Source organism: Drosophila santomea, chromosome 2R (assembly GCF_016746245.2).
Source record: "Drosophila santomea strain STO CAGO 1482 chromosome 2R, Prin_Dsan_1.1, whole genome shotgun sequence".
Taxonomy (NCBI): domain Eukaryota; kingdom Metazoa; phylum Arthropoda; class Insecta; order Diptera; family Drosophilidae; genus Drosophila; species Drosophila santomea.
The window spans coordinates 15,841,467-15,866,466 of record NC_053017.2 but is presented as its reverse complement, the minus strand read 5'-3'; the positions used below and the strand labels follow the sequence as shown (position 1 = coordinate 15,866,466).

Here is a 25,000-nt window from a genome sequence, read left to right as displayed (position 1 = left end):
TTTATTTAAAGCCGTTTTATTTTATATTTCTTTAATAGTGATACGCCCTGGCAAATATCAATTTGTTTTGGATTATACATACACATAGCATAGGTTTTCCCTCATTTTCCTCGCGTTGGTTCTGCTCTTTTCGCTTTCATCTGTCATTGGAAACGGTTGCCAGGCAATCATCTCTTACATACATTGATATATAGCCGATGTACATATTTAAATCGATTTTGAAATGTATTGTACCATATACGCATATATGTATAAGTTGAGTTTCTTGCTCGTTAACTCGCTTCGCTAATATATAGCGTTATATATTTTATTTTTTGGTGTGTGCAATTTCTTGTTGGTAAATTCAAACTGGGCCAAAATAGGTTATTACATAGATATCATATAATATGCTTGTAAAATGATTATTGTAATTACAATTCTCTAATATGTTACAATTGGAAATTAATTCAATAGTTTAACAAATGTTTACATTTTGCTACAATTAACTCAAACCCAAAACGCCGACTCAGTACCGAAACGATTTCTAAAAAGAATACGTATTACCCGATCCAGCAACGATCGCTTAACGTTCCGTGTCCATTTTCCGAACACAAACGAAAGCGATCCCTTCAACAACTTTGGGAGCTTCGACGCTTGTGATCCTGGCACAAGTGAAGCTCCAATTGATCCATTAACCTGACCTAAGCTCGTGCATCAACCGATGGCAAAACGAATGGCAAATAAAATTCAAAAATTCTTTTCGCAAGCAAAGCAAAATGTCGGTTTCATTTTTAGTTGGGAAATATACAGGTGGCCATTGCGTACTAGTTTAAGACTCTTATCAAAACTACAATTGGTTGTTCCGTAACGTGTTGCTTGAAGCTTTAGCAGGTGGTTCCGAGAGGGAGCATTATAGAAGCGAAACTGTCTGGTATTTTTTTGGGGGAGTCTGTGGGGGAGAAGCCTTAAAAGCCGTCAACAGTTGACAATGTGGGGCAGCTGGTTTATAGCAGCGCCGATTTCATGGTTCGTAACTCTGGTGTGTAAAATAGTTTCATTCGCATATAGTTCTGTTTGCTTGTATATATATATATATATAGATCTAACAATAATCGTTACCTTTATAGAGATTTCGCAATTCTGCTGAGCTTATACCTCACGACTCCTATATCCTATATACTGTACGGTCTTTCTTTAACACACACATATTTTTGGTATCATAATTTTCTCTGGCGATTACCTGCTCTTTTTAAGTTAAACAATACAAGTACATGAAAATTTGTGTATAAACAGCAAATATATAGGGTTTTATACATTAATTCATTACATATAGTTCCTCATTTATATAGATGTGTGTATTTTGCTTTAGTTTGCTCCATTAAAATGCATATACGTGTGTGTTTGTTTGCATTACAAGCTTTACATATTTGTCGCATACTTGAGAAAAGATACATACATACTCTAACTGATCAACATAATATCACGTGGGAACTGAAACTAAACTGTCCGTTAACTAATACCAAATATTTATACAATTGAATCAAACGAAGGCTATTTACAAAATTGTCCAATAAACCTAACCGAAGAGGGTTCTAAAAAGTAGGCTACCGTATCCGATTGGAGCTGTTTGCTGCTAGCTGCCTACTCTTTTGGCCGTGGCCAACTAATCACGAAATACATAATAATCCATAAACTGGTTGTTGAACTACTTAATAATTACGTACGCTTTGCATTTGGTTTCTTTCTGCTCATTATCTCTGATTTTTGCATTCGATTACGATGTGCTTCCTCAGCAACAATCATCTATTTCCCTCTTCCGATGGAATCCTCCAAGCTATATCAATCAGTTGCCAGCTGCCGTCCCTGTCAAGTGTTGTGATCTCCGCCTGACCAGTCGTCTGGCGATACTCAGGCGCTGCAGCCAGCCATAGCCTGCGTCTCAGTAAACCAAAACGGACTCCATCGTGATCGTATCTCATTTGCTCGCACTGTTGGCGTTCACCGCATTGGTGGCCTGGATCTGCGAAGCGGTCTGGCTGGCCGGCTCCAAGGTCCGTCGCGCCAGGCGCGATCTATGAACAATATATCATAATTAGTATTTAGAAAAGGCTATATTCAGTTGTTCACTTACTTTATCTGCCCAGCAAGCAATGGATTGATCGCATATAGCCAGTCGTGTACTTCCTTGTCGCCAAGGGTCTGCAGCAGATAGCCACGATGCTTGGTCACCACACTGAAGAGATATCGAAGTAAAATTAGCAATGCAGGACGTCATCTAAACTAGAAATCAAACCGACCTGAATGTGTTGGGTATCTTGACCATGGCCGCCTGGTCCTCACTGCACTCCACATGCGCAGTGGCCAGATTGAGGACAGCCCGTTCAACGGGATCCTTCTCCGAGCGGTAGATAAACACGTAAGGTCGGCGGACAATCTATAAAAAAATAATCAAAATCAGACTTCTATTTTTAAAATAATCCAGGATAGAATACATACCACCCAGCGCTTCTTCCAGCCGGAACCGCCGTGCTCCAGGACGTTCAACAGACCCTTGCGGGCCACCACAGGACTCACGCGAATCTCCTCCAGTTCCGGCACATAGAGACGGAGGGGAAGAGCCGGCTGAGTGGCCGGAGCAGGTGCCTCCCAGCCGTTGGGAGCATCGGCTCGATCCGGTGAACATAATCTGATTGGGCAAAATACAAGTTGTTAGTCAAAAGTCTCGCTAAAAAGTTGGTTCAGATTTAGGTTCTCTGGATAGAACAGAAAATTACCTGCGTCGAATTACAAATTTGTTGTTTCTAATTGTGTAAAAGAAAACCGAAAGGAAAACAAACAAATAAAGTATTGGAAGTTTTGTTTTTGAGTATCTCGAGTTATTAGGAAAATGAATGGTGGTGTGTGGTTATCGTTAGTATTTGCACTGCGATGATCGAATGGTGGGCAATTACAGGGAATTCCAGCTGGCAGCAGAAGCAATAATAAAAGGTGGGCAACAAGTGGAAATGCTTGTTAATAGCTTCAGTTGCTTTTGATTTGTAGGATGGTTTGGTTTAAATCACTCTGCTTGCTGCTGCTGCCGGCCCTACTGATGATTTCGGTCACGTCAACTGACGACGAGGATCATATCCTAGACCATGATGTGGACCCGGATCCGGGACGCATGAAGTACATATGGAATCCGTTTCTGGGATTTTGCGGCGAAAATGCCAGCATTATGAGGTGCGCTGGAGTCTGCCCCGAAACCTGTGCCTTCAAATCGCTAAAGTGTCCCAAGTTTTGCGGTGTAAATTGCGTATGCAAACCTAACTACGTCTATGACGAAAAGTTGCAACTTTGCATCCTAAAATCTGATTGTCCCCAGGATGTAAAGCAACAGGTCGTGGAAAGTCATCGTGTTTTTCAGTAAAGGACAGGAAACATTTCTGTATTATAAAAAGACAATAAACTAATGTTTGCAACTGAAGTAATATAAGAACTTTACTTTCATCAGAAGTCTAGCTGCGAAAGAACAGTGCTTTGTGACCCTAACAAATTGCCATTTTACAGAAATTCAGACACAGTCCTGATTTATTTAATGTGGAACTGTTTTAATCTCAGTTTATGATGGCATGTCAGAAGGTTTATTTTGTCGTACAGCTAATCGGACTTGTCCTACATGAACTGAAGGCAGAAGAAACTACAGAGGCCCCGATTACCTGGCCGGATGACGTTGACGAGGGCACCTCGGAATCTGAGTTAACATGGCCCAATGAACTTCCAGTAACGGAAACTAATGCCATGACTTATCGCACCGCTCGAACCTTGGATCATATGGATGCTTTAAGAGACGATGAGGAGTTCATGGAAAAACCGCATAGAAAGCGTTTTAACGAATTTGATAGCCGTGAGATGACATATCGCATCTCTAATCCAATAGGTGAAGAAATTGCCCTCAAGCGAAAGCCGCTCCCTGAGGAGCAGTATATCAAGCAGCCCTTCTCATTCGGCTGCTGTCACAACTCCACAAATGTGAGATGCGCTGGCGTTTGTCCGGAGACCTGTGAGTACCGCTCCAAGTACTGCGTACCGCTTTGCGGACCACCCTGCCGCTGTAGACGCGGCTATGTCTACAATATTCCGCGAAGCGCCTGCACCCTGCGCTCCGACTGTCCCAAGGGTATCGTTCAGAGTAAGAACGGGATATACAGGGTATTTTTGTGAGAGGTGTCGAATGTGTGATAGGGTGATTTGGGTTAGTGTGGCGGAGTGATATATGCTGTGGGTGTGCTGTGGTGTCGTGCCAATTTCGTTTGTTCCAATAAACCAAGAAAGCCGAATGGATGCAAGCTAACTAAGATGGGTGGTGCTGGTGTGGTGTTTATACGGATGGTTAAACGACTACTCACTCCATGGAATTGCTGGAGATGCAGCTGACGGTCATGTCGGCACATCCCTCATCGCTGGGCGAAACATCCGACTGGGTTTGCGTATCGTTGGCCTCGCTCTTAGTATAGCGTCCTTAAATAAATTTCGAATTTAGCAAATTGGACGCTTGGTAAATCTCAGTTTTAACTCACCCTGCACCAACTTCAAGCACTTGAGCATGAGATCCTGCTCCCGTTGGTTGTACTCGCGTTCTGGAATGATTTGCTGCGGATCCTTGACCGGAGTCTGCGGCGATTGTGGAATGACCATATGTACGGGTGATGTTGCTGCCCGAGCGGCTAGATTGCATACATCCTTTTCGGTCTTGGTGGTCGGATTCGGGTTGGTGTCCATGCCTAGACGTTCGCGCAGCAGCAGGAGGTGCCGCATGCGTCCAACCTCTTCAAGTCTGGTGAGTTTCTCCAGCTCCCACTGGTGGTCAAAAATGAGGGAATCACCCCTTGGCCTCCAGCCGTGAAGATTCTCCTCGCCGCGCACATAAGTGGAGCTGGTGTCCAGCACTCGACGTTGACGCCTTTGTACACCTGCAAGGGCACCAAGAGAATGAGTGAATGGGGGTCAGCTCTGAGGATTCGACAAGCGAGTGCAAGCGGACTGAGTACGAGTACGAGTACAACTACATTGAGAATTGCTACCTGGACTACCTGCTTCGGATGCTCTGCGCAGTGCTAGCTCGTAAACCCCTGTGAGGCGATTGGCCTCTGGATTGCGGTACTGTCCCGAAAACAGGTGCTTCAGGGAGCGCGGTCCGGTGCGGGCGTCGCGTCCATAGATTACCATGCTCAGGTCCTTGGTAATTATGGCCGGGCGGGCGCAGTTCTCCAGCTAACCAGAACATACACATTAAACATGGCATTAAAATTAAAATTTACTAACTTACCTCCAAGTAGGCGCTCAGGGTGATGTAGATAGTCTCACCGCCTTGGGAAACGCGGTTGAGCAGTGCTGAGTTGTGCAGACTCGAGTCCCAGGCAGCCTCAAACCGGTAGAAAGATCTATCATCTCCGGGCACCTCCAAAGCCTCGCCTGGGAACAAGCCCAAGGACAAGACACAGGCGTCTTCATCCTGCTCATCGGATGACTCCGGCGTGTTGCGGATGCGTCCCACCACCAACTCATTGATGTCCTTCCACTTCACCTCAGTTGTGGGCTCATGTACAATGGTGATGCGAATGCGTCGCTGGATGCCCTGATGCAAGAGGAACAGTCCGCGGCAGGGAAGATCATCGCTGTGCTCCACCACCTGTAAAAAAATAATTATAACGATTATTACGTGTGAGACTTGGGTGGTTATATCTAGGCCATACTAACCGATGGCACATATTCTCCATTGGGAGCCAATTCACAGATCTCAAACCAAACCAGAACATCGTGCTTAGCCAAAACCGTGGACGTGGGGGCACATGGTAGGGGTCCAAACTTGGGACTACGCACTGGCTGACTGATCGGTATACTCGGTGGCAACATGCGACGTGGTGGGGGCCGGGAAACGAACTCCTGCTTGGCATCCTTATGCAATGGGTGCGTCTGGTAGTGCCCAAAGATCTTAAACATGATGGGTTGGGTCTTCAAATACTCGATAAAGGATTTGGTTACGGGTACAGTTATCTAAGGAAAGCAAATACGTATTCAATATTAATTGATATGGTGAAAACTCTTTGTTTGGTAATCTTGTACTTACGTTCTGCACATGGTAAAAGCCTAGCGGAGCACCCGATGCCGAATTCTTAACCGGTTCGGTGGAGAACGCCTCCTCATGGCGATGCAAAAAGCTGCGAAGGTAACCATTTTATAAGCCACAAACCTTACGTTACTTTTCAAAAGATTACTTACTTGAACTGGCAGAAGATATCGGCATATTCAGCCCCAATGCCAGTGGCCTGGAGAACAGTGACCCGGAAGGTGAACTCCTTGCCCACCTGCAGATGCTCGCCAGGCTCCTCGGAATTTTCATGGCACTCGGAAGCGGAGTTGGAGTCAATGCCACGACCAGAATCCACATCCTCGAGTTCTGTTACAAATAATGTATATGTAGTGATAATACTACTGACTATGTATAGTCCTAATAACTCACCCTCCAACTTGCTGTCCAAACCACCATTGTCAATATAGCGCTGAACATCATCCTTCTCATTGAGAGCTCGGTACTTGGGCTTGGCATCATCCTCATTGAAAACCAAGCGAGCTGACTGCTTGACACCATTATTGAAATCAATGGACTCCTCATCCAGAACGGGTTGCACAGCAATCCTTAGGTAGCCACGCACATCGCCGCGTTCATTGACAATGGCCACCTTGTGGACCAATGGCACTGGGTAGAGCAGGTTGCTCAGATAGATGAAGGAGCGACCCACCATGCGGAACCAGGGGAAGCGATCGTAGAAGGGATCTCCACCAGTCAGGCTCTCCACATTATAATCCGGGGAAGTGGGACTCATTTCGGCCTCGTTGTGGTACATCTCGCGCATCAATTCCAAACGTTGCCTGAAAAACAGATTCAAGAAATTAGAATCGAAAAGTTAACATTTTATTTGTTTTTATTTGATTATTAATATATTGCATAGATAGAGAAGTGCGGAGGACAGCGCAACAGCAAGCTTAAGCCCATACGAGATCAGAGATCAGAAGCCATGCAACTACAACTAAGGATATTTTCTACACGTCTATATACAAATGAAACCTGCGGTCAAAGCAAACCTAGAAGGTATCAGATTGGCCAATGTGAGACGGCCCCGTTCGCTTTCGACTGGTGTCTCCACTGGGAGCAGCTGCGGCTGCTGTCCAGGATGTTGGCTGGGTGGTGCGATCCATCCGCTCAATGCCTCCATGCCGGACGTATCGAACAGCATGGACGATGGTGGACTCTCGACATTGTATATCTGTCGCATCAGCTCGAGGCGATAGCTTGTTTGTGTACGAAAATGATTTTGGATGGGATGGGATTCGGGGGTTCAGGATTTGTCGGATTGGGTTTCGGGATTCGTAGTAAAAGAACCGAAAAAGTACAAATCAACATTGGTTCAAACAGACCTAACAAGCTGCCGGAGCTTTGAACGAATGATGGCTATGAGACTTGAGGCGTAAATGGTGGCGGTGTGATCTTTGCTTTGTTTGCAGCCAAAGTTACAAAAATGAACCAACACATTCTAGAGCGTTTGATAAAAACTAGAATCCATGAGCTACAACCACCATGCACGTATTATTCAAATAATATTCAACTGAAATCGAAAGCCAGCTTTTTTAATTTCAACCAAAGTGCATAGAAGAATGAATGTGAGAGAGTAGCAGGAATTCGCATGGAGTTCCGTGTATGAAAGAACTTACCGTAACTTCTCCAGGGACCAGTGGTGAGTTGCTCCATTCTTGGTATCGGTAACTTCCACGGCCACCAAGGTTTTGGAGACAGGTGGAGCTCCGAACTCATCCTCCTGGTGCAAAGGAGCCACACTGGAGGCCAGCTCAGGCGGCAACGGGGAGTACAAGGTGTCGGTCAAGAGAGTAAATTGGAATTGTACCTGAAATGATTTCAATATTTTAAATTTATTAAGTTATCTATATAAACTTTCCCTGTAAACGCAGTACCTTTTTCTTTAGCTCAACGGAGATGGCATTAGCTTCCTTGAGGAATATAGCATTGCCCCAGAGATCGTCTCGCAAAGAGGTGAATTGGTGGTAGCGCCACTTGCGGAAGGCCCAGGCAGCCAAGCCAGCCTCTCGTGCTGTCCAGCAGGACTCGTACATTGGGTTGGCTAGGGGATTAACAAATAATTACTACACTGTTGTCTCAAATTTGTGGTCAGCCACATACTGTAGACGTCCTCCTCCTGGTGGAAGTCCTCAGGCGAGTAGCTGCTGTACATGGACATGGTCATGGATTGCTCCTCCACCTGTTTTTGCAGCGCATCGATGCGAGCCTCGTACGTTTTGCGCTGCTCCTCGAACTGCTGATCGGCCTGAAGTTTCTCCCGCTTGTACTGTTCCTCCAAGTTGTCCAAACGCTTCTTCATTTCAGCTTTGAGATCAATGCCTTGCTTTTCCAGCAATTCGCACTGGGCAAAGTTCCAGTCCACCTGCTGAGTGTCTGTCTTCTCCACTTCGTTCTCAGCCTCATTTTCGGTCTCGATCTTATCCCGCAATTCGCGTGCCTGTTCTGGATTGGTGAAGCGGAACACGTGGTTTTTTCCCAGGATCACACGAGAGCCGGTTTTAAGAACCTCCGGCTCAACCAACTTGCGTCCATTGACATAGATGATGGCATCCTTGTGCGGCAGCAGGGTCACCGTGCTGTTCTTGTTCTCAAAGGTGCAGTGCTCCTTGAGGATGTGCGATCCGGAGAGCTGAATGTCCTGGGGAACATTTGCTTCATGGGTACCCAGCCGAGTTAGACCCTCCTTGATGTAGTAAAGCAGACACTCTGAGAGATTGGGATCCTCGTTTAGGTTGACCAAATGCGGAGTCTTCTTGGGCGAGAACACGCCCACTGTTATGCCGTCCTCCTTGACAGCCACGCCCATTTCGGCGAAGACCGCCTCTCGCTGCACGCGGATCTCCTCGGTGCGCTTAAGTTTCTCCTCCCAGGTCTCGTTGAGTTCTGCGATGGATTAAAGATTATCACCTTTGCTAAAAGCTTCTTAGATTATCCCCACTCACCTGCAATGAGTTTCTCGCTGGCCTGCAGCTGATCCACAGCCATCTCCGTTGTGGATCCATTGCGATTACGTGACTTTGTGGGCGACTTGATCACCGTGGACTTGGTGAGCTCATCCTCTGTAAATGCAAAAAAAAACATCAGAACAAAGAACATCTAACCATTTAGCGGTCACAAGCGCAGTGATAAGCGTGCTAGTTTTTAAAGGTATGATATATTGGATAAAGGTATATTGGATATAAATGTTCACAATATTTTTATACGAAACGAAGCAGATGCCAATGGGATATGGGTACTTGGGGACTACTGCATAACTCGGGCATGTCCACGTTCTAGCCTTAAAGCAGTGCGGACTGCGAGGAGTTGGTGCCAGTCTTATTTTGGACTTGGGCAACTGAAATTAACAGTTTAGATACGTCATTTAGTCTCTTTGGTGTTTTATAGGGCAACATAAAGAGGACTCGACTGTGAATATTGTATGGGTTACATAAGATTTGATTCGTCCTTAAGCGTATTGTTTAGAAGCTTTGACGATACAGCACAATACAGAGGCACACACAGAGAGAAATGTATTTTTATTGGCAGTGGTTAGATTACAATATCGGTGCGTTTTAGAACTTTAAATTTAATGCGAGAAAAATTCATAATATTTAAAATCATGATGATTTTTATGAAATAGTAAAGAAGACATATATATTTAACAAATATCAGCTCGCATTAAGCTCTGAAACGCACGGTACATTTTTGCATATTTATTGAATAACATTTGTTGCATGTGAAGCCATTGGTTTTTTATAGCGCTGAGTTTCATATGACTTTACTTACTATTCGCATCGCGCTTCTCACACACCACTTTGCCATCGGGTCCTAAACGAAATAGGTTTGGTTTGGTTTTGGGATCGGTTTTGCTTTTTTCTAGTATAACTAGACTAGGACTAGAACTACCTTAGGCAGGGGTTTTTGGTTTGTTTTTCAAGTGTAGCGAGTAGTTTTTGAATGTGTGGCTGGGTTTAATGTACTCTAGCTTAGTTGAATATAGTTTAACCAGATCTAAACTAGGTAATACTATTTTCAACTCACCTTCCTGCACTTCAATGCCCTCGGCTTTGAGTAAGTCCCGCAGCTTCTGGATCTCCTCCTTGAGTTCGCGAATCAGCTTGGCATTGGCATCTTCATTGACCACAGCCTTGCAAACAATTTGCTTGGCACGATCCGCATAGCTGTGAAATATTGGCATAAAACATTTGGTTTATACTTTATTTCATTAAATAATAAGTACAACTTACCGCAATGTGCTGAGCGTTTCGTCATAGTTAATATCTGCTGGTGAAATAGCTGCAATCATAGCTGTTTTCGAGTTTCCTCCCAAATTTTCACGTAACAGCCAGGTCAAGGCCGAATCACGGTACGGAATAAAGTCGGCCTTTTTGGTGTTCTTTTTCTTGGAAGCCTTCCAAAAATAATAAATATGTTAGCAACAATAGAGGGTATATAAACATTGAGGTAAACTTACAGACTATCAAGTACCCAGGCAGCAGGAAAAGGCATTTATTTTATTAGCATAAAGTTAGTTAAGACTTTGAATAAAGACATTGAAAACTTACCACTTCCGCTAGAGCTGAGATAACTTTGCCCAACGTGGTCAAGGACTTGTTAATGTTGGCTCCCTCCTTCAAGCGGGTGCCCTTGGCCCCAGTGGAATCCGCTCGTTCCGAACCGGCCAAGTCCACCAAGCTGATCTTGGATACCTTCTCTGTGGTCAAATTGGTCATTAGGTCATGACGACGTTGGGTAAAGAAGATTGTAAAGACTGCGTGAGAGCGGGAACTGGTTTCATTCATGTTCGTGGCTGCCACAGTTCTGAAAATTACTCAATTAAATAAGTTAAATGATAAGATGCAGAACATAATTGTAAGAATACCCACCGAGCCTTGTTGCCTTCATCAATGAGATCGTGAATGTCCTGGTAATCGGTAACGGCCAGTTTGGACAGATCCTCCACATAGGGACCCAAAAGCGGATGCTCCCTCACACGCAGATTGCCCTTGTTTTTCGGGTTCAGCAGATCCCTGACCCGCTCGCAATAGATTTCCATATAGGACACCTCAACCTAAAGAAGTTGTTAGGTTAGACGCCAGTAAATGTTAGATGGCTATAAAGACGCACCGAGTACTTGAGGTCATCGGTCTCGGTATCCTGTATGCGAGTGAACAGATCCTTGCATATCATGGGTATTATGCCCTCTTGCTGCTCCTCCTGCCTGCCCATCATGGTGTACGACTTTCCAGCTCCAGTCTGTCCATAGGCAAAGATGCAGACATTGTAGCCATCGAAGGAGTGCTGTAACATCTCCTCGCCAATGTCCTTGTACACCATCGATTGTGTGGAGAAATCGGCATCGTGATGCTGTGATAAAAATATGAATTAAGGTATAATTTATCATTAAATTTAAATAAGACTTACATCATGTGACCAGTAGGAGTAGTCAAAGTTGAAGCGCTTCACCGAATCGCTTGTGTTGGGCGGCACCTTTGGATTGGTAATGGCTGTCAGGACATAATATCGAATAATTTAATTTAAAAAAATCTAGAGTGTAGAGAGTGTTGATTCTAACCCGTTGTGGCTCCTGCCATCTCGATGATGCATTTTGACTCCCTGGCTATTTCGCGCGAGTTGAAGGGGCGCACTCGCACCGCCACCTTAACCGACGACATCTTGTCCTTCCTCTCTGTGGGTGTCCTGGTTTCCGGTTAACTGGAGTGGAAATAGAGGAATGGGGAATACACTTTATACTTTATAGACATTCGAGTCATTCGAGTGGGCCGTAAATTGGCCAGAGACTGCCACACTGCCACTGGCAGCGCAGCACTGACATTTTATAATTGCCCCAACTTTATGGTTATGTACTCGTCCACGATTTGTTTCTGCGGCAGCTCGAAGCTATGAGTCATGCCCCGGCAACTCGCCAGGGAAATTTGAATTGAAGCCAGGGGTGGGGCTAAGAATCTATTTTCTTGCTTCCCTATATGTGTTATAAGTCGAAGACTAAGCCGACTGCATTGGCAACTATTTTATTATAAAGAATTCTTATGAAACAAACGAATAATTAAAGGTGAGTTTTTTTTTCTTCTCCTGGTAATCGGTAATATTTGAATCAGAACCACGTATTTAAATCAAACTAGTTAAAGAAAGTTAAACATTCTAAATAATTTTGTTAGATTTAAGGTTTGTTCTTCAGTAGTTTTTTGACTTATCGAAATGGATTTCAGTGCAAATAGTTTTGTATGACCCGCAACTCTCTTGACTCACACACGCACACTCACTTACACACTTGAAGTGGAGGGAAAACATTCCACAATCCACAATGCTTCCAATAAAAGCGCAGACGAGTGTCGGCCAATAGTCGAATGAGTCATCGAGCAAATACAAAAGGCAGAATAAAGAAAAGTACTCACACCCCCGAAAAGTAAGATGTCCTTTTAACTTTGTTAAAATAAATAACTACCATTTAAAGAGATGAAATTACCTTTAGTTAAGGCCAAACGATTGCTGGCTTATAGGGCGGCTATATCCTTAAAGTTCATTATAGCACAAGTTGAAAGGGATCTACTTAGCACTTTTTCTATTGCACTTATATGTGATTTGATTTTTAGTCAAGTTTTGATAAAATTATATTTTTTTCGGTTGTCACTCGTTTTTTTATTTTATTTTATCTTTAGTGGTAATTTCACTTGAGAACTGAGAAATTCTTTCACTCGCGTACACTAGCGTCCTGGAATATTGTGAAACCAAGTTTAGAAACCATTCCAATGCGCAGCTGTGAGAATTACTCTCTCGCTCTCTCTCTCTCTCGTCCTTTCTCTCTCTTTGTTTACCTGACCAAAATACTTTTGTTTATGTTATTTTTTTTGCTCTTTCAATTTTTCGAAGAAGCTGTCAAAGCAAATGTGCAACAGCCTGCAGTGAAAAGTCTCCACAGGAAGATTTGCGCAGAAGCGCGATACAGGAGAAATGTGGAGAGAAGACAGAGAAAGTCGAGAGAATTGTAGAGAGTGTGGGAGCGAAAGTGAGATAGGATATGCTAAATATTTGTGTAATGTATTTAATTTAGTTTTCATGATATGCAGACTGACGCTGGTTGAAGGCGCACGAAACGATAAAAGAACGTCTTGATGAAATTAAAATCAGGCTTTATCCTTTTCGAGAACGTCCTCTTCTCAACGTCCTGAGCTCGTTTCACCTGGCCAGGCTCTTGAAAACTTATTCGTCACACAGTCAACCCTCATTTGCACTTGAGAAGCGAACCAAACACTCGAGGTCCTTTGCGATACCTCGCTTTTTTCGCCTTCTGCGTCATATTTTTTATGGCTTCCTGCGGGGCAACACGGCGGGCACTTAATGCCGTCCTGCAGGCAGGACCTCTCACCGCACTCACATGCGCGCCCCGTCTCAGTCGTGTTTCATATCCTTCGCTTGCGTTCTTCTTGACCTTTATTAATAAATTTTCAAGTTGCCTTTGCCATGGACACCGAGCCAGGAAATCTCTACACTCTACACACTATGCACACTATTCCGGAGGCCACTGTATGCTAGATGATGGGGAAGTAGCGAATCAAAATTATGTAAAACGAAATTATGGGCTATGTTTTTAGCGAGAATTTTGAAATGTTTGGTCGAGCGAATTGATGAAATTTTGCAAATATATTTTGAAGCATTTACCAATTGATTTTCACTTTCGTTTTATTTTTTTCGGGACGTAATTACTCATTAACCCATGGAACTCAAAATATTTTCTGTTTTAGGAACATTTGTGGTTGCTGCTGATATTCCGTTGGCTGTTGTTGTTGCTGCTGCATTTCTTGGTCTGCCTGGTGTTCTTGTGTGTAATTGAATACTAGTACAAAGCTATCCAACATGGATCGCTTGGAGGTGGTGGCAAAAATAATGGACAGCACCAGAATTGTTGTTAACAATAGGGCGAAAAACAAGAGGTAACCAAAAGCGCACATTCGCGTAGTTTCTTCTTGACTTGGCTAAAGGATGCTTGAACATATACTACATCTATATGTAGGCTTTCGTATATGTGTACATATATATGTAGGGGTCTGCCTTTCTGTATAACAGCGAAAAATTTTCACTCCTTTCTTTTGGGGGACATATAATTGATAAAGTTTTAAATTTGCCACTGCATCAAATTGTTTTATTTTGGAACTTGTTAGTTGCTTTACTTGGCTGCGCTTTGTTTAAACGGTTGGGCAACTTTTCGCTGGTGAAAACTCTGGTTTTTCTGCACAAAATCGATGGCCAGTCAGCGGAAGGCCTTAGGAAAATAAATTCGCGCACGACTCGAGACCAGAACGAACTGCACCCGTTAAGGGTAGACGACACAGTGAGCTCTGGGAAAGTTCAGAGGATACGACGACCAGCCCACCACCAAGACGCATGCGCCGCAATCCCAGCCAGAAACTGGAAGGGCACCCACTGTGTGGGCTGTGTGGGCTGTGTGGGCTGTGAGGTGTACGAGTATATGGGTATGCGAAAAATTTGATAAATTTCATACACATAGCGTTAAAGGTCCGCAATAACAATACGACCGCCTGTCATCCGTTGGCTTAAGGAATTTCATTATTAGCGCAAGGTGTCCACTTTTTCGGACAGCCACTGTGGCGCCTGCCCACCATTTTCCCAATGTTTGATCTTATTATGAGCCATTTCACTATCGCTGCCGGCACAGTGGCTATAGCGACGGCTTTACCCACCAGCTGATGACGTAAAGTGAATTCTTTATATTGATTTCCCATCGCAGCGAGTAGCAGGCAGGACAAGCTTTGGCTTTTTATGCTACTCGGTAGTCGGTATTTGTATACTATATTCTACGGCGTAATTACATTGACATTGAAATCTGACGGCGAGGCTGGGAGGGCAGTAAAAAGTTGGAGGTTGTGGCTTTGGTAGGGAAATGCTGCAGGATGTGGCATGGTATGTTAAAAGAATGTGCTGGACGACTCTATTTGCTGGGATTCTTTTAACATTACAAGCATTTTCATTGCAAATGTGATGGTTCAAAAGTAACCAACTTAAAAAGTAACTTATATATACGTTTCTTGCTACCTAGTATTATCATAATAAAACACCGACTTAGGACGGACTTTCGCCATATTTCGCCCATAAAGTTAAACTTTGAAAGAGTTTGTTTTTTCTGGAAACTCGTGGAAAAACAAAGTAATCCTAGCACTAGTTTCACTCTTAGTTTAATTCAACACAAAGAATTCGGACTACAAGCATACAAAATTACCATGTCGACCAGCTGCACAATAAACAAGAAACCCGATGATGTTTTTCCACCAAACGCCATGGACGCGGAATTCGAAAACTTTTGGAAAACGGTTAGCTGTTTTGCGGCCAACAATTTTCCCTTTGAAGACAGATGCGAGTTTGTAAAGAATGCGGAGGACTGCATTTCGAAAACGAATGTAGTTCCATACATGAGACTCTTGGCCTGCGATCTGAGGTGCATCAATGACTTCGAGGAAATGATCTTCATCATCTTGTTCGTGGTGCTCTGCTTCCAGATTCTAGTTTTGCTGATCTACACAATTAATGTTTAGTAAGTTCAGCAAATATATCTATAAACAAGCCATTTATTAAAAATCAATTTGCGTGTACAGCTATAGTCCTGCTCTGAAGGTGGTATCTCGATTTCTCCATATGAACGAGCATTTGGCGGGAGTTACCCTGATGGCCTTTGGAAACACTTGCGCCGACCTCTTCGCCAATTTGGCCAGTGTTGGCCGACATGTGCCTGTGTTGGCCAACAGCTTGTCGTCAGCCCTGTTTGTGATAACGATTTCCGGTGGCCTAATATGTTACATTTCCCCCTTCAAGATGAACTCCTACGAAACTGTCCGCGACATTTTATTTCTTATCCTTGCGACCATTTTAATGGATTACTTTGCTTGTACTACAAAACATTCCCAACTGGGCGACGAATTGAAATTTCTCAGTAAGCACAATTTAAAATTTTCGCAAAATTGTAATAGCCTTGAGTTAAATTTTAGTTGTGCTCATGGTTTACATTAGCTACATCATCATCAACGTGACAGATGTGTACTTATTGCGAAGGGCAAGAGCCTGTGAGTATTCCGCCTATACAATATCTAAGTAAAATGGATATTGTTTACAAATAATATTGTTAACTTTCCTAGCAACGCTTGCCAAAATGCAAAAACTTCTGGATAAGGAGCAAACACCTGAAATCGCATTAAAGCTCCAAGATTTAGAGCGAAAGTTCGAATACTATTCACAGGACACGAGAGTGGAGATCTTGGAAAAAAAGAGTAACGCCTCGGTGGCCAGGATACGCTACACCACAATGAGAATGATTCAAAATCCCCGTGTTAGCGTAAACCGTCGCCACACCCGAAATATGAGACTGGATTATACGCAATCGAAAAACTTTGGGATTTTCCGAGATTTTCTCCTTGCTCTCAGGCCCATCAAGTGCCAGGCTTGGAAGCAGGCCGAACTTCTTAACAGGGTCTTACTGTTGATAAGGGCTCCGGCCGTCGTCATTTGTACCCTCTACATTCCCCTGGTGGACTACGAAATGGAGAAGCATGGCTGGAATAAGCTACTGAACGCCATTAATGTAATAGTGAATCCTGCCCTATCAATATCGATTTTCATGGGTAACTAGTTAGCCATAAAACTTCATAACAATGCAATATTATATTCTTCTCCATGGCAGCTTTCATACATAGAGAAGGAAACACTCTGTGGTATGTTTGCATGCAGAACACCCTGACTTATGGAGCTTACACCCTTGTAGTCACTGTGCCATTTGCCGTGTTCATTCTCTTCAACTCACGGACTGATGTGCCACCATCTTATCACTGGGTGAGTTGCAGTAATGTTCACCATGCAGCCAAAAACTTAAAAAAATCCCAAAATTACCCATTTGTCAGGTGTTTACCATAATGAATCTAATGGGATCGATGATCGTTATCTTTCTCTGCGCCACGGAGATCGATACAGTACTGGAAGTGATCGGAAACATATTGTCCATCGATGACAACTACATGGGCGCCACTGTGAAGGCACTTACAGGGAATCTGGGCACTCTTTTCGCGAACACCGCTGTGGCCATGCATGGCTATCCAAAAATGGCATTTGCATCCGTCATTGGGGGATCATTTTTCAGTGAGTACTTCGAAGAATTTTCACTGTTTTCCTATGGTAAAATCTGATTATGCAGCCATCGTCGTAACTGGAAACACTGTGATTTACGTGAGAAGTCTGGTGCGAGATGACCACAGTAAACAGATAGAAGAATATGGTCAATTCGCCTTCATATTTCTGAACATGGGACTCTTTACCATTTTGCTCTGGTCCACAACGTTGGGTTTTTTCGCTCGCCGTTCTATGGGCTTATATTCGATTGGGCTTTACGCTGTCTACTTATTGTATGCCACTCTAGTTCATGAGCAAATCATTCACTCGTTTACTAAGGACAGTCCGATAAACGCTGCAATTGGTGATATTTAGCTGGTAAAGTGTAAGCCAGGCTTCGAAATTATTAAAGAGCTTTAAAATGTAGAAATTGCTCAAATATTTGCTTTTGATTTCTGAGTTCCTGCAGCGCACATTGCTGGGAAATTTTTGCTAGTTTACTGCGCAGAGTTTTCTATGCAGTGCGTACATGTTGGGCAATGGAAATAGCACGCACAGTCTGAAACAAAACCAAATAATATCGAGCGCGTGTGGCTGGAGGAAAATGGGGGAAGTGTGGGAAAAGCGGTCGTTGACGTTTTTTGTTGGCTGCGCAATTACTTCTTGTTCACCGAAGACTTTAAGGATTTTCCACTGGGCGAATGTCAATGACAGTTCATGCGCCAAAACATTTCAATTTTCCGCTGCATCATGCGAGTTCGCTGACTCCGTGGTCATGATCAAGCAATTAAAATGTAACACTCCAGCAGACAACACTGCGTATGAGTCATCTGAACAGTATTATTATTGCTTAGCTGCGGGCTGGTCTTGAAATTAAATTTAAATTCAATGTTCAAGTCCACGGCGCAAATGACATTTATAGCCGAAGAGGCGGTGGAGAATAAGAGCTCTTAGAATGGCAGACACGTGTATATAAAAACTCCTTGATATTTCAACATTTTTTTTTTATTTCCGAAAGCCCCCAGGACACTTAAAGCTCAGAATGTATGAGTGTTGGTGTCCTCCATTAAGTCTAGAACATAAACGATAAATGCGATTTGGTTATTTAAGTCATTGCAGCGAAGGCGTGGGGAAAATGGGAAAATATAGTAGAACAAATAGGAGAAAGAGGTGGAGAAAGCCTGCCCCACGCAAAAAGCACAAACACAGTCGAGCTACACCAATACAAACGCACAGCGAAATGGCTGATGACTCATCCGAGGAAAACGCCTGTATGTGAGTGTGGAACCTGGCCACAGTCGCGTCCCAAAGAAGTGGGAATGCCAAAAAGCAGAGGGCAAGGAACAGGACATACGTACGAACGAAAGAAAGGAAGGAAGGAAGGAAGAGCGAGCCAAATGGTGAATCATCTTTCAAGAGGCAAACATTTCTGCCTTCCTTGACGGGACCTGCCTTTCCACCCACTTCGCAGTTTTTTGTTTCGGTTCTCATAATTTCAAGGTTTGTTTACTCAGTGTTTTTGATACAGAGAGGAAAATTAAATAAAATACAGGTTTAAATACTTTTATAAGATAAGAAGATAAGAGTATTCATAATATTATAGTGGTATAATAATTACAAATGGTTCCGAAAATGAACTTAATGTACAATGTAATAAGCCACACAAATGAAATATCACTGCGGATACTTTTTTCCCTCTGCAGCAGGACCCTTGTCACGCAGGACCTCTCGATGGTGGTGTGGAATGTTGTAACTTTCGGTGCCTAGCTGTCGCTCTATATATGTGGTATATAATTTGCAAGCACGCGGCTGCCAGGACACGTTGATTAGCAAGTGATTTCGACTTCGGACAGTTTTTGTTGCCTACTTTTCGGGGTAGCTGACCACACGTGATGAAGTAGACCGCACTAGGCGGCGGCCACGCCCCGAAAAAAGCCAGGAACTGCATTGGGGAACACTTAAAAGTGCAGCGCATAGGTAACATAAATCATTTTAGACAACCACAAGCTTTTACTCCTTTACCGTGCCAAACACAATTAATAATAAACAAGGGAAAATTGTCAGAACAGGAAGCCATTTCGTGGTCAGGTGAAATTTTCCCTCACACTTTCCATTTTCCCTTTTTAATGCTGCTCAGCGGAAATTTATGTTTATTGCTTAGCCCCCCACTGGGCACTCTTTTTTTTCCTAAGGATCCTGCACATTTTACTCCTTTTTTTGTATAAGTATTTCGCCTTATTTATTCATGACACTTTGGAAAGCCACTTTATGTGGCGGTTGGAAAGCTGCGACTTATTAAAGGCGTTGGTTGTGGTCAGTCCTTTGTTAAGGACAACTATGCAGCATACATATATTCCCAAGGGCTGGGAAATGTAAGCCATGAAACAGATTTACCCTATTATTAGAACAGCAAACAACAATCGCAAGCAAACAAGATGCTCAATTCCCATACAATTCACTGAAACCTTAATCTCTCAATCAAGCTGGTCACTATAATCACACCACAGTGTCACTGGACATGACGCACAGTTCTACACAGAGAGGAAAGCAGAAGTGGTCCTTTAGATAAAATTTTAAAATAAATCATTTGGATGAGTTTATGTGGACTTAGTTTAGTTTAAATTAAGAAAACATATTCTAATCTGCTTAAACGTAATATCCTCCAAATCCTTCTGTTACTTGTTTTATTTATGCAAGATGTATTTATTTGATTTCCCTTTTCCGAAAGCCTTAAGATTGATTTTCTTTGAGTAGACAAGCCAAGGCATCTTCGAGGGAAAACCCTTTGCCCGCCCACGCACAACAAACAGACGAAGGACCATATGACCTCCCACGCAAATGTGCCACTTGAATGGGCATGCTGGCTGAGTAGCAGCGAGGTGAAGGTTGTCCCTTCAGACTCCTGCCACTCAAAGGTCAGAGGTTGACCGTCGGCAAACATTTGCTGTCGCTTTGACTGGATAGAGAGCACACCGACAATTGGAGCTCCCCTGGTAACTAGATTACCCTCCCTGACGTCAATTGGGGGAGCCGATAAAGCGTGGGTTGTGGCGCATAAATGCGTCTGTGCTGGATGTTCCATATCTGCTATTTGGAAATGCGCTGAATGACAGGTTGCACCATATGCTCGGGGAAATTCGCAAACAACCGTGGAGAGGTTTTATTTATAGAATCCTCTGGGGGCGGACAGCTGCTGAAGGACCTCAAGCAGGATCCGCAACAGGACGAAAGTTGGAAGTGTTCCCGTAGGGAGATGGAGATGCGTGCGCACTTCTGGGGCAACTGGCTGTGGAATATTGATTTTTCACAACTTTTCCCCCAATACCGTGAAGTGCGTTTTTCACACAAACGAATCGAAAACACTTTTAATTGAAGTCCATTCTCATATGTATGTATGTTTTTATCAATTATTACTACTACTTACGTTCAGGAGTTAAATTCCTTGATTGGCGGTAACAGTTTTTCCACACACTCACAAACACAGTTATTTATTAAATTATTATTGCACTCTAGTAATTTATTTTGGTTGTTTTCTATTCGTCACCGCCCTTAGAAGATTTAATGGATTTCCTTTGTTTCTTGTTGGTTTCTCGATTTCAAAACTTCGGGCGATTTTCGAGGATGGCCATTACGCGAACAGGCAACAAACGACTCTGCCAGCGGCTGGCCATTTGTCCCACCATTCGGATACGCGTGCTGGAAAATTGTTTGCAGCTGCGCGCACGCAAGCTCGGGAAAACTCGGTGGAAATGTCAATTTTCCTCCCCCGATTTCGCGGCAGGCTGACTTTTGTTTTGTTTTTGTTTGGCTCGTGCACAGCTGATTTGGTAGAGGTGGCACTATTGGCGGTAGTGTTGGAAAACATTTGCATTGCTTACGATAGTTTGATTTTAATTTATTTATTTTTTCGGTGCGTACTGAAATTGTTTAAATATATAAAAACCACAAATACGTATATATTTTTTGAATCTGTAATGAATTAATACGTGCAATACATCTGGGTTGACCGTTTTCTTAGTATGTCTTAAATTGTTATATATTCCCTTTCATATTAGACAAATAACATTAATTAGTTGCTAGCTGGTACCAATTTATTAGCCGCAACTTACGACTACAATTTAGGATCTCCGATCCGCAGATGCTTATAGATTAAACGTAGACCATCGCCGACTGTGCCTAGCAGCTGAGCTTCTTGGCCTCCTGGAAGCGGCAGGAGATGTCGTCCCAGTTGGCGATGTCCCAGATGGCCTCCACGTAGGAGGGACGCACATTCTTGTACTGCAGATAGTAGGCGTGCTCCCAGACGTCGATGCCAAAGAGCGGGATCAGGCCAGTGGAGGCCTCCAGAGGATCCTGGTTGGGCAGGGCGGCCAGCTGCAGTTTGCCGGTCTTCTTGTTGAAGCCCAGCCAGCCCCAGCCGGAGCCCTGAACTGCCACGGTGAGCGTGGTCAGCTCCTTCTTGAAATCCTCGAAGCTCTTCCACTGCGACTCGATGGCCTTCTTCAGATCATCGCTGGGCTGGCTCTTGTTGGGCGAGAGGTTCTGCCAGAAGATGGTGTGGTTGATGTGGCCACCGCCATTGAAACGCAGGGCGGGAGCCAGCTGAATCAGCTTGGTGGTGTCGCTCTTCGACTTGGCCTCCTCCAGCTGCTCCTCGGCGGCATTCAGATTGTTGACGTAGGTCTGGTGGTGCTTCTGGTGGTGCAGCTCCATGATCTCCCGGCAAATGATTGGCTCCAGAGCGGCATAGTCGTAGGGCAGCTTCGGGAGGGTGTGCTTGCCACGCACCGCCAGGCTGCAAAGGGTTAAGTGTGTCTCGTTTTAGAATGTCCTCTCAAGATCAGGGTCGCCATTTGTTGCTATTTATGTAATCAGCCGGCATCGATTTTGGTTTTTTCTTTCTTTGCTTTTCCCTTGCAACTTACCTTGCCGTTTGCGAAATTCTACGGGCCACGAACATATCTGCGTTTTATTCGACTGCAAAATAAGGCTAAGTCCTGATATCAGTTTTAAAAACCAAATAAAACAAGGCTTACGTTCTCGTTATTTTGCTTGATCTTTTTTGAACAACCTATTGCTAGAGATGAGCAGACAGGTGAAAATATCGAAAGGCCAAAATCCGTCAGTGATGTGAGACTACCTTATATCTTAACTAACTACTTATATCTTACATTAACTAAATGGTTCAATAATATATATATCAGAATAGTCGATAATACTTTTTCACATGTATTACAAGAATTTGATGTATTTACTTATGATTAAATATTATTTTAGTGACTTTTAGCTATTTTCTAACTGCTCACGTATCGATAGTTCCAATTTGATTGCAATTGGAATTAATCGATTTTTGCCACTGTGATTCCAGGGCGCCAAATTTGAAAACAATCAAGAAATTAACGTCAAAAGTTTGAAACTCCGCCTGAAACACAACATCACAGCACACAACATGTCTACATTTCATATACCGTCCCGAATCAATATCGATATAACAGATAAACGGGTTCAGCACATTTTCCGCAAATATCTTCAAAAACGTAAGTTGCTCAATTATAAAACACAATTTATATGATTATATGATGATTTGTGTAGCAACTTCTTCTGGAGACATGAGCAGTGAGGATCATAGCAATGCACACCAAACCGCAGTGGTTATTGACAACGGCTCCGGAGTATGTAAAGCCGGATTCTCCCCAGAAGACACGCCCCGCGTGATCTTCCCATCGATTGTGGGCAGACCTCGTCACCTGAACGTCCTGCTGGATTCCTTGATCGACGATAGTGTTATTGGCGAGGCGGCAGCCCGCAAGAGGGGAATACTCACCCTTAAGTATCCCATTGAGCACGGTATGGTCAAGAACTGGGACGAAATGGAGATGGTTTGGAAGCACACGTACGAACTCCTACGGGCAGATCCAATGGACTTGCCGGCTCTACTCACCGAAGCCCCTTTGAATCCAAAGAAGAACAGGGAGAAGATGACGGAGATTATGTTCGAACACTTTCAGGTGCCAGCATTTTATGTGGCAGTTCAGGCGGTGCTCTCACTCTACGCCACCGGACGTACTGTGGGCATTGTGGTGGACTCGGGTGATGGGGTGACCCACACGGTGCCGATCTACGAAGGATTTGCCCTGCCCCACGCCTGTGTACGAGTCGATCTGGCTGGTAGGGACCTAACCGATTATCTGTGCAAGCTGCTTTTGGAAAAGGGTGTTAAGATGAGCACCTCTGCCGAGCGGGAAATCGTGCGGGACATCAAGGAGAAACTCTGCTACGTCGCTATGAACTATGCCAAGGAAGTGGAGCTGCACGGGAAGGAGGATACCTATGAGCTGCCAGATGGCCAGAAAATCGTTTTGGGCAGCGAGAGATTCCGCTGTCCGGAGGCTCTCTTCCAGCCCAGTTTGCTGGGTCAGGAGGTGATGGGCATTCACGAGGCCACCTATCACTCGATCACCAACTGCGACATGGATCTGCGAAAGGACATGTATGCAAACATAGTGCTCTCCGGCGGAACGACCATGTTTCGCAACATCGAGCATAGATTCCTGCAAGACCTAACAGAGATGGCTCCCGCATCCATCAGAATAAAGGTTAACGCTAGTCCGGATCGCAGATTCTCCGTTTGGACGGGGGGTTCCGTCCTGGCCTCACTCACTAGTTTCCAAAACATGTGGATCGACAGCTTGGAGTACGACGAAGTGGGTACTGCCATAGTCCATCGAAAGTGTTTTTAGCTGAGCAGGATCGCCGTGTCTTAAAATCTTTCGCTTGGTTATATACGTTCTGAGCAATAATTATATATTTTCTATTTGTTAATGAATTCAATGTTCATTGAAATTCTTAAGGAAAGATATTTATTTCAGGTTTTCTGAGTTTTCCAAATTATTATGATATAAAATACATAAAAAAGGACTCAAAATACATAAAATAATTCGTTAAAATACATTTAGAGTAAACTAGCCCCAAGGTAAACTACTTAACTACCAGATAAACTATCCTTCAAATAAAATAACACCCAGATAGAAAACACTAAAATTAAATAGTCCCTAGATAAATTAACCCTCATGAATTAAAAGAATTTAATTAACTTTATAACTGCTAGGCTTTTATTTTGAATAAATTCGAGTTTATTAAACCAAATGAAAAATACAAATGCATTCGATTGTCACATCTCTGCGGCAATCGCCACCACGCAGTAACCTTAACTTCCATTCAGTTGCACGTGCACCGTGCGACAACAAAGCCCAAGTTTCAACTCGCGGAGCATTCACCTTCATAATCATAATTGTCAAGCTCCATCATTTCGCAGTCAGATGCACTTGGGCACAAAGCGCTGTTGTTTAAGAGCTTGACAAGATTTCGATCACGGATCTAAGCGTGGATTTTGTTAAGCAGTTGGCACATCGCACTAGGAATCTGAATAGGTATTGGTACTTGGTTCTTCCAGTTGGTAGATAAGGATAAGTAATCAATCCTGTTTGTCTTACCAACTTCCGGATCGTTTTCCAAGTTCTATGTAATGTTACGCCACGTGGAGTAGTTTAAGTTCAACAAAAATATCAATAGATACTTATAAAAAATATCAATAGATACTTATAAAAAAAGATTTCCTATTACCTGTTACTTTTGGACAAAGCCTGCGACTTGCCGAATGGCAAATTATATATTCAAATAATGACCGAAATTAGCACGTCATTATGCTGCACTTTGATTCCAATTAATAGCGCATTTATTAAGCCAAATGATGCATACAAATGTGTGTGATTGCCA

At 43.5% G+C, this 25,000-nt stretch overlaps 7 protein-coding genes across 14 annotated transcripts; 4 read left to right on the top strand and 3 right to left on the bottom strand.

The window, feature by feature from the left end:
• Positions 1-11: 11 nt before the first annotated feature.
• On the bottom strand, positions 12-21,014 carry LOC120446748 (kinesin-like protein unc-104). 7 transcript variants are annotated; one of them, XM_039627879.1, is made up of 27 exons: positions 20,649-21,014; positions 11,670-11,809; positions 11,519-11,601; positions 11,222-11,461; positions 10,981-11,165; positions 10,660-10,915; positions 10,569-10,571; positions 10,342-10,505; positions 10,136-10,275; positions 9,881-9,922; positions 9,058-9,174; positions 8,216-8,998; positions 7,990-8,156; positions 7,732-7,922; positions 6,482-6,891; positions 6,241-6,418; positions 6,089-6,179; positions 5,719-6,015; positions 5,288-5,650; positions 5,043-5,232; positions 4,539-4,931; positions 4,368-4,479; positions 2,754-2,780; positions 2,476-2,665; positions 2,277-2,413; positions 2,111-2,212; positions 12-2,051 (listed from the first exon to the last, which is right to left on the bottom strand). In XM_039627879.1, exons 2-27 carry the CDS (start codon positions 11,767-11,769, stop codon positions 1,955-1,957), a joined length of 5,058 nt encoding a protein of 1,685 aa, XP_039483813.1. In that variant the 5' UTR covers positions 11,770-11,809; positions 20,649-21,014; the 3' UTR covers positions 12-1,954. The 7 variants fall into 7 exon arrangements, with proteins under 7 accessions (XP_039483813.1, XP_039483815.1, XP_039483816.1 ...); XM_039627881.1 differs by lacking the exons at positions 10,569-10,571; positions 20,649-21,014 and adding an exon at positions 12,582-12,703; XM_039627882.1 differs by lacking the exons at positions 10,569-10,571; positions 20,649-21,014 and adding an exon at positions 12,582-12,703 and having other exon boundaries at positions 5,052-5,232.
• Positions 2,900-3,445, top strand: LOC120446757. The gene has a single exon (XM_039627895.2). It carries the CDS (start codon positions 3,023-3,025, stop codon positions 3,386-3,388), a length of 366 nt encoding a protein of 121 aa, XP_039483829.1. The 5' UTR covers positions 2,900-3,022; the 3' UTR covers positions 3,389-3,445.
• LOC120446751 lies at positions 3,568-4,302 on the top strand. Its single transcript, XM_039627889.1, has one exon. The coding sequence runs from the start codon at positions 3,583-3,585 to the stop codon at positions 4,180-4,182; it is 600 nt and encodes a 199-aa protein (XP_039483823.1). The 5' UTR covers positions 3,568-3,582; the 3' UTR covers positions 4,183-4,302.
• On the bottom strand, positions 12,699-14,285 carry LOC120446758. Its single transcript, XM_039627896.1, has 2 exons — positions 13,775-14,285; positions 12,699-12,827 (listed from the first exon to the last, which is right to left on the bottom strand). Exon 1 carries the CDS (start codon positions 14,062-14,064, stop codon positions 13,837-13,839), a length of 228 nt encoding a protein of 75 aa, XP_039483830.1. The 5' UTR covers positions 14,065-14,285; the 3' UTR covers positions 12,699-12,827; positions 13,775-13,836.
• On the top strand, positions 15,280-17,663 carry LOC120446749 (putative sodium/calcium exchanger 6). Its single transcript, XM_039627887.2, has 7 exons — positions 15,280-15,662; positions 15,724-16,058; positions 16,114-16,188; positions 16,261-16,743; positions 16,803-16,951; positions 17,020-17,254; positions 17,310-17,663. The coding sequence occupies exons 1-7, from the start codon at positions 15,352-15,354 to the stop codon at positions 17,597-17,599; spliced, it is 1,878 nt and encodes a 625-aa protein (XP_039483821.1). The 5' UTR covers positions 15,280-15,351; the 3' UTR covers positions 17,600-17,663.
• A 279-nt stretch (positions 21,015-21,293) lies between the features above and the next one.
• Positions 21,294-22,369, bottom strand: LOC120445232 (superoxide dismutase [Mn], mitochondrial). 2 transcript variants are annotated; one of them, XM_039625491.1, is made up of 3 exons: positions 22,261-22,369; positions 22,150-22,201; positions 21,294-22,019 (listed from the first exon to the last, which is right to left on the bottom strand). In XM_039625491.1, the coding sequence occupies exons 2-3, from the start codon at positions 22,182-22,184 to the stop codon at positions 21,401-21,403; spliced, it is 654 nt and encodes a 217-aa protein (XP_039481425.1). In that variant the 5' UTR covers positions 22,185-22,201; positions 22,261-22,369; the 3' UTR covers positions 21,294-21,400. The 2 variants fall into 2 exon arrangements, with proteins under 2 accessions (XP_039481425.1, XP_039481426.1); XM_039625492.1 differs by having other exon boundaries at positions 22,150-22,298.
• A 264-nt stretch (positions 22,370-22,633) lies between these two features.
• Positions 22,634-24,050, top strand: LOC120445231 (actin-like protein 53D). Its single transcript, XM_039625489.1, has 2 exons — positions 22,634-22,761; positions 22,817-24,050. Exons 1-2 carry the CDS (start codon positions 22,674-22,676, stop codon positions 23,962-23,964), a joined length of 1,236 nt encoding a protein of 411 aa, XP_039481423.1. The 5' UTR covers positions 22,634-22,673; the 3' UTR covers positions 23,965-24,050.
• Positions 24,051-25,000: the final 950 nt, after the last annotated feature.

What these genes read in the sequence shown, in the direction of transcription:
- LOC120446757 (XM_039627895.2), top strand. Translation starts at nt 3,023, where the DNA reads ATGGTTTGGTTTAAATCACTCTGCTTGCTGCTGCTGCCGGCCCTACTG.
- LOC120446751 (XM_039627889.1), top strand. Translation starts at nt 3,583, where the DNA reads ATGATGGCATGTCAGAAGGTTTATTTTGTCGTACAGCTAATCGGACTT.
- LOC120446748 (XM_039627886.1), bottom strand. Translation starts at nt 11,769, where the DNA reads ATGTCGTCGGTTAAGGTGGCGGTGCGAGTGCGCCCCTTCAACTCGCGC. An exon ending in TCTCAGCTCTAGCGGAAGTG is followed by an intron (nt 10,506 to 10,659) that starts GTAAGTTTTCAA and finishes TATTTTTGGAAG; the next exon opens with GCTTCCAAGAAAAAGAACAC. An exon ending in CCGTTGAGCTAAAGAAAAAG is followed by an intron (nt 7,923 to 7,989) that starts GTACTGCGTTTA and finishes AAATCATTTCAG; the next exon opens with GTACAATTCCAATTTACTCT.
- LOC120446758 (XM_039627896.1), bottom strand. Translation starts at nt 14,064, where the DNA reads ATGTGCGCTTTTGGTTACCTCTTGTTTTTCGCCCTATTGTTAACAACA.
- LOC120446749 (XM_039627887.2), top strand. Translation starts at nt 15,352, where the DNA reads ATGTCGACCAGCTGCACAATAAACAAGAAACCCGATGATGTTTTTCCA. An exon ending in TGCCACCATCTTATCACTGG is followed by an intron (nt 16,952 to 17,019) that starts GTGAGTTGCAGT and finishes CCCATTTGTCAG; the next exon opens with GTGTTTACCATAATGAATCT. An exon ending in CATTGGGGGATCATTTTTCA is followed by an intron (nt 17,255 to 17,309) that starts GTGAGTACTTCG and finishes CTGATTATGCAG; the next exon opens with CCATCGTCGTAACTGGAAAC.
- LOC120445232 (XM_039625491.1), bottom strand. Translation starts at nt 22,184, where the DNA reads ATGTTCGTGGCCCGTAGAATTTCGCAAACGGCAAG. An exon ending in AGAATTTCGCAAACGGCAAG is followed by an intron (nt 22,020 to 22,149) that starts GTAAGTTGCAAG and finishes AACCCTTTGCAG; the next exon opens with CCTGGCGGTGCGTGGCAAGC.
- LOC120445231 (XM_039625489.1), top strand. Translation starts at nt 22,674, where the DNA reads ATGTCTACATTTCATATACCGTCCCGAATCAATATCGATATAACAGAT. An exon ending in CCGCAAATATCTTCAAAAAC is followed by an intron (nt 22,762 to 22,816) that starts GTAAGTTGCTCA and finishes TGATTTGTGTAG; the next exon opens with CAACTTCTTCTGGAGACATG.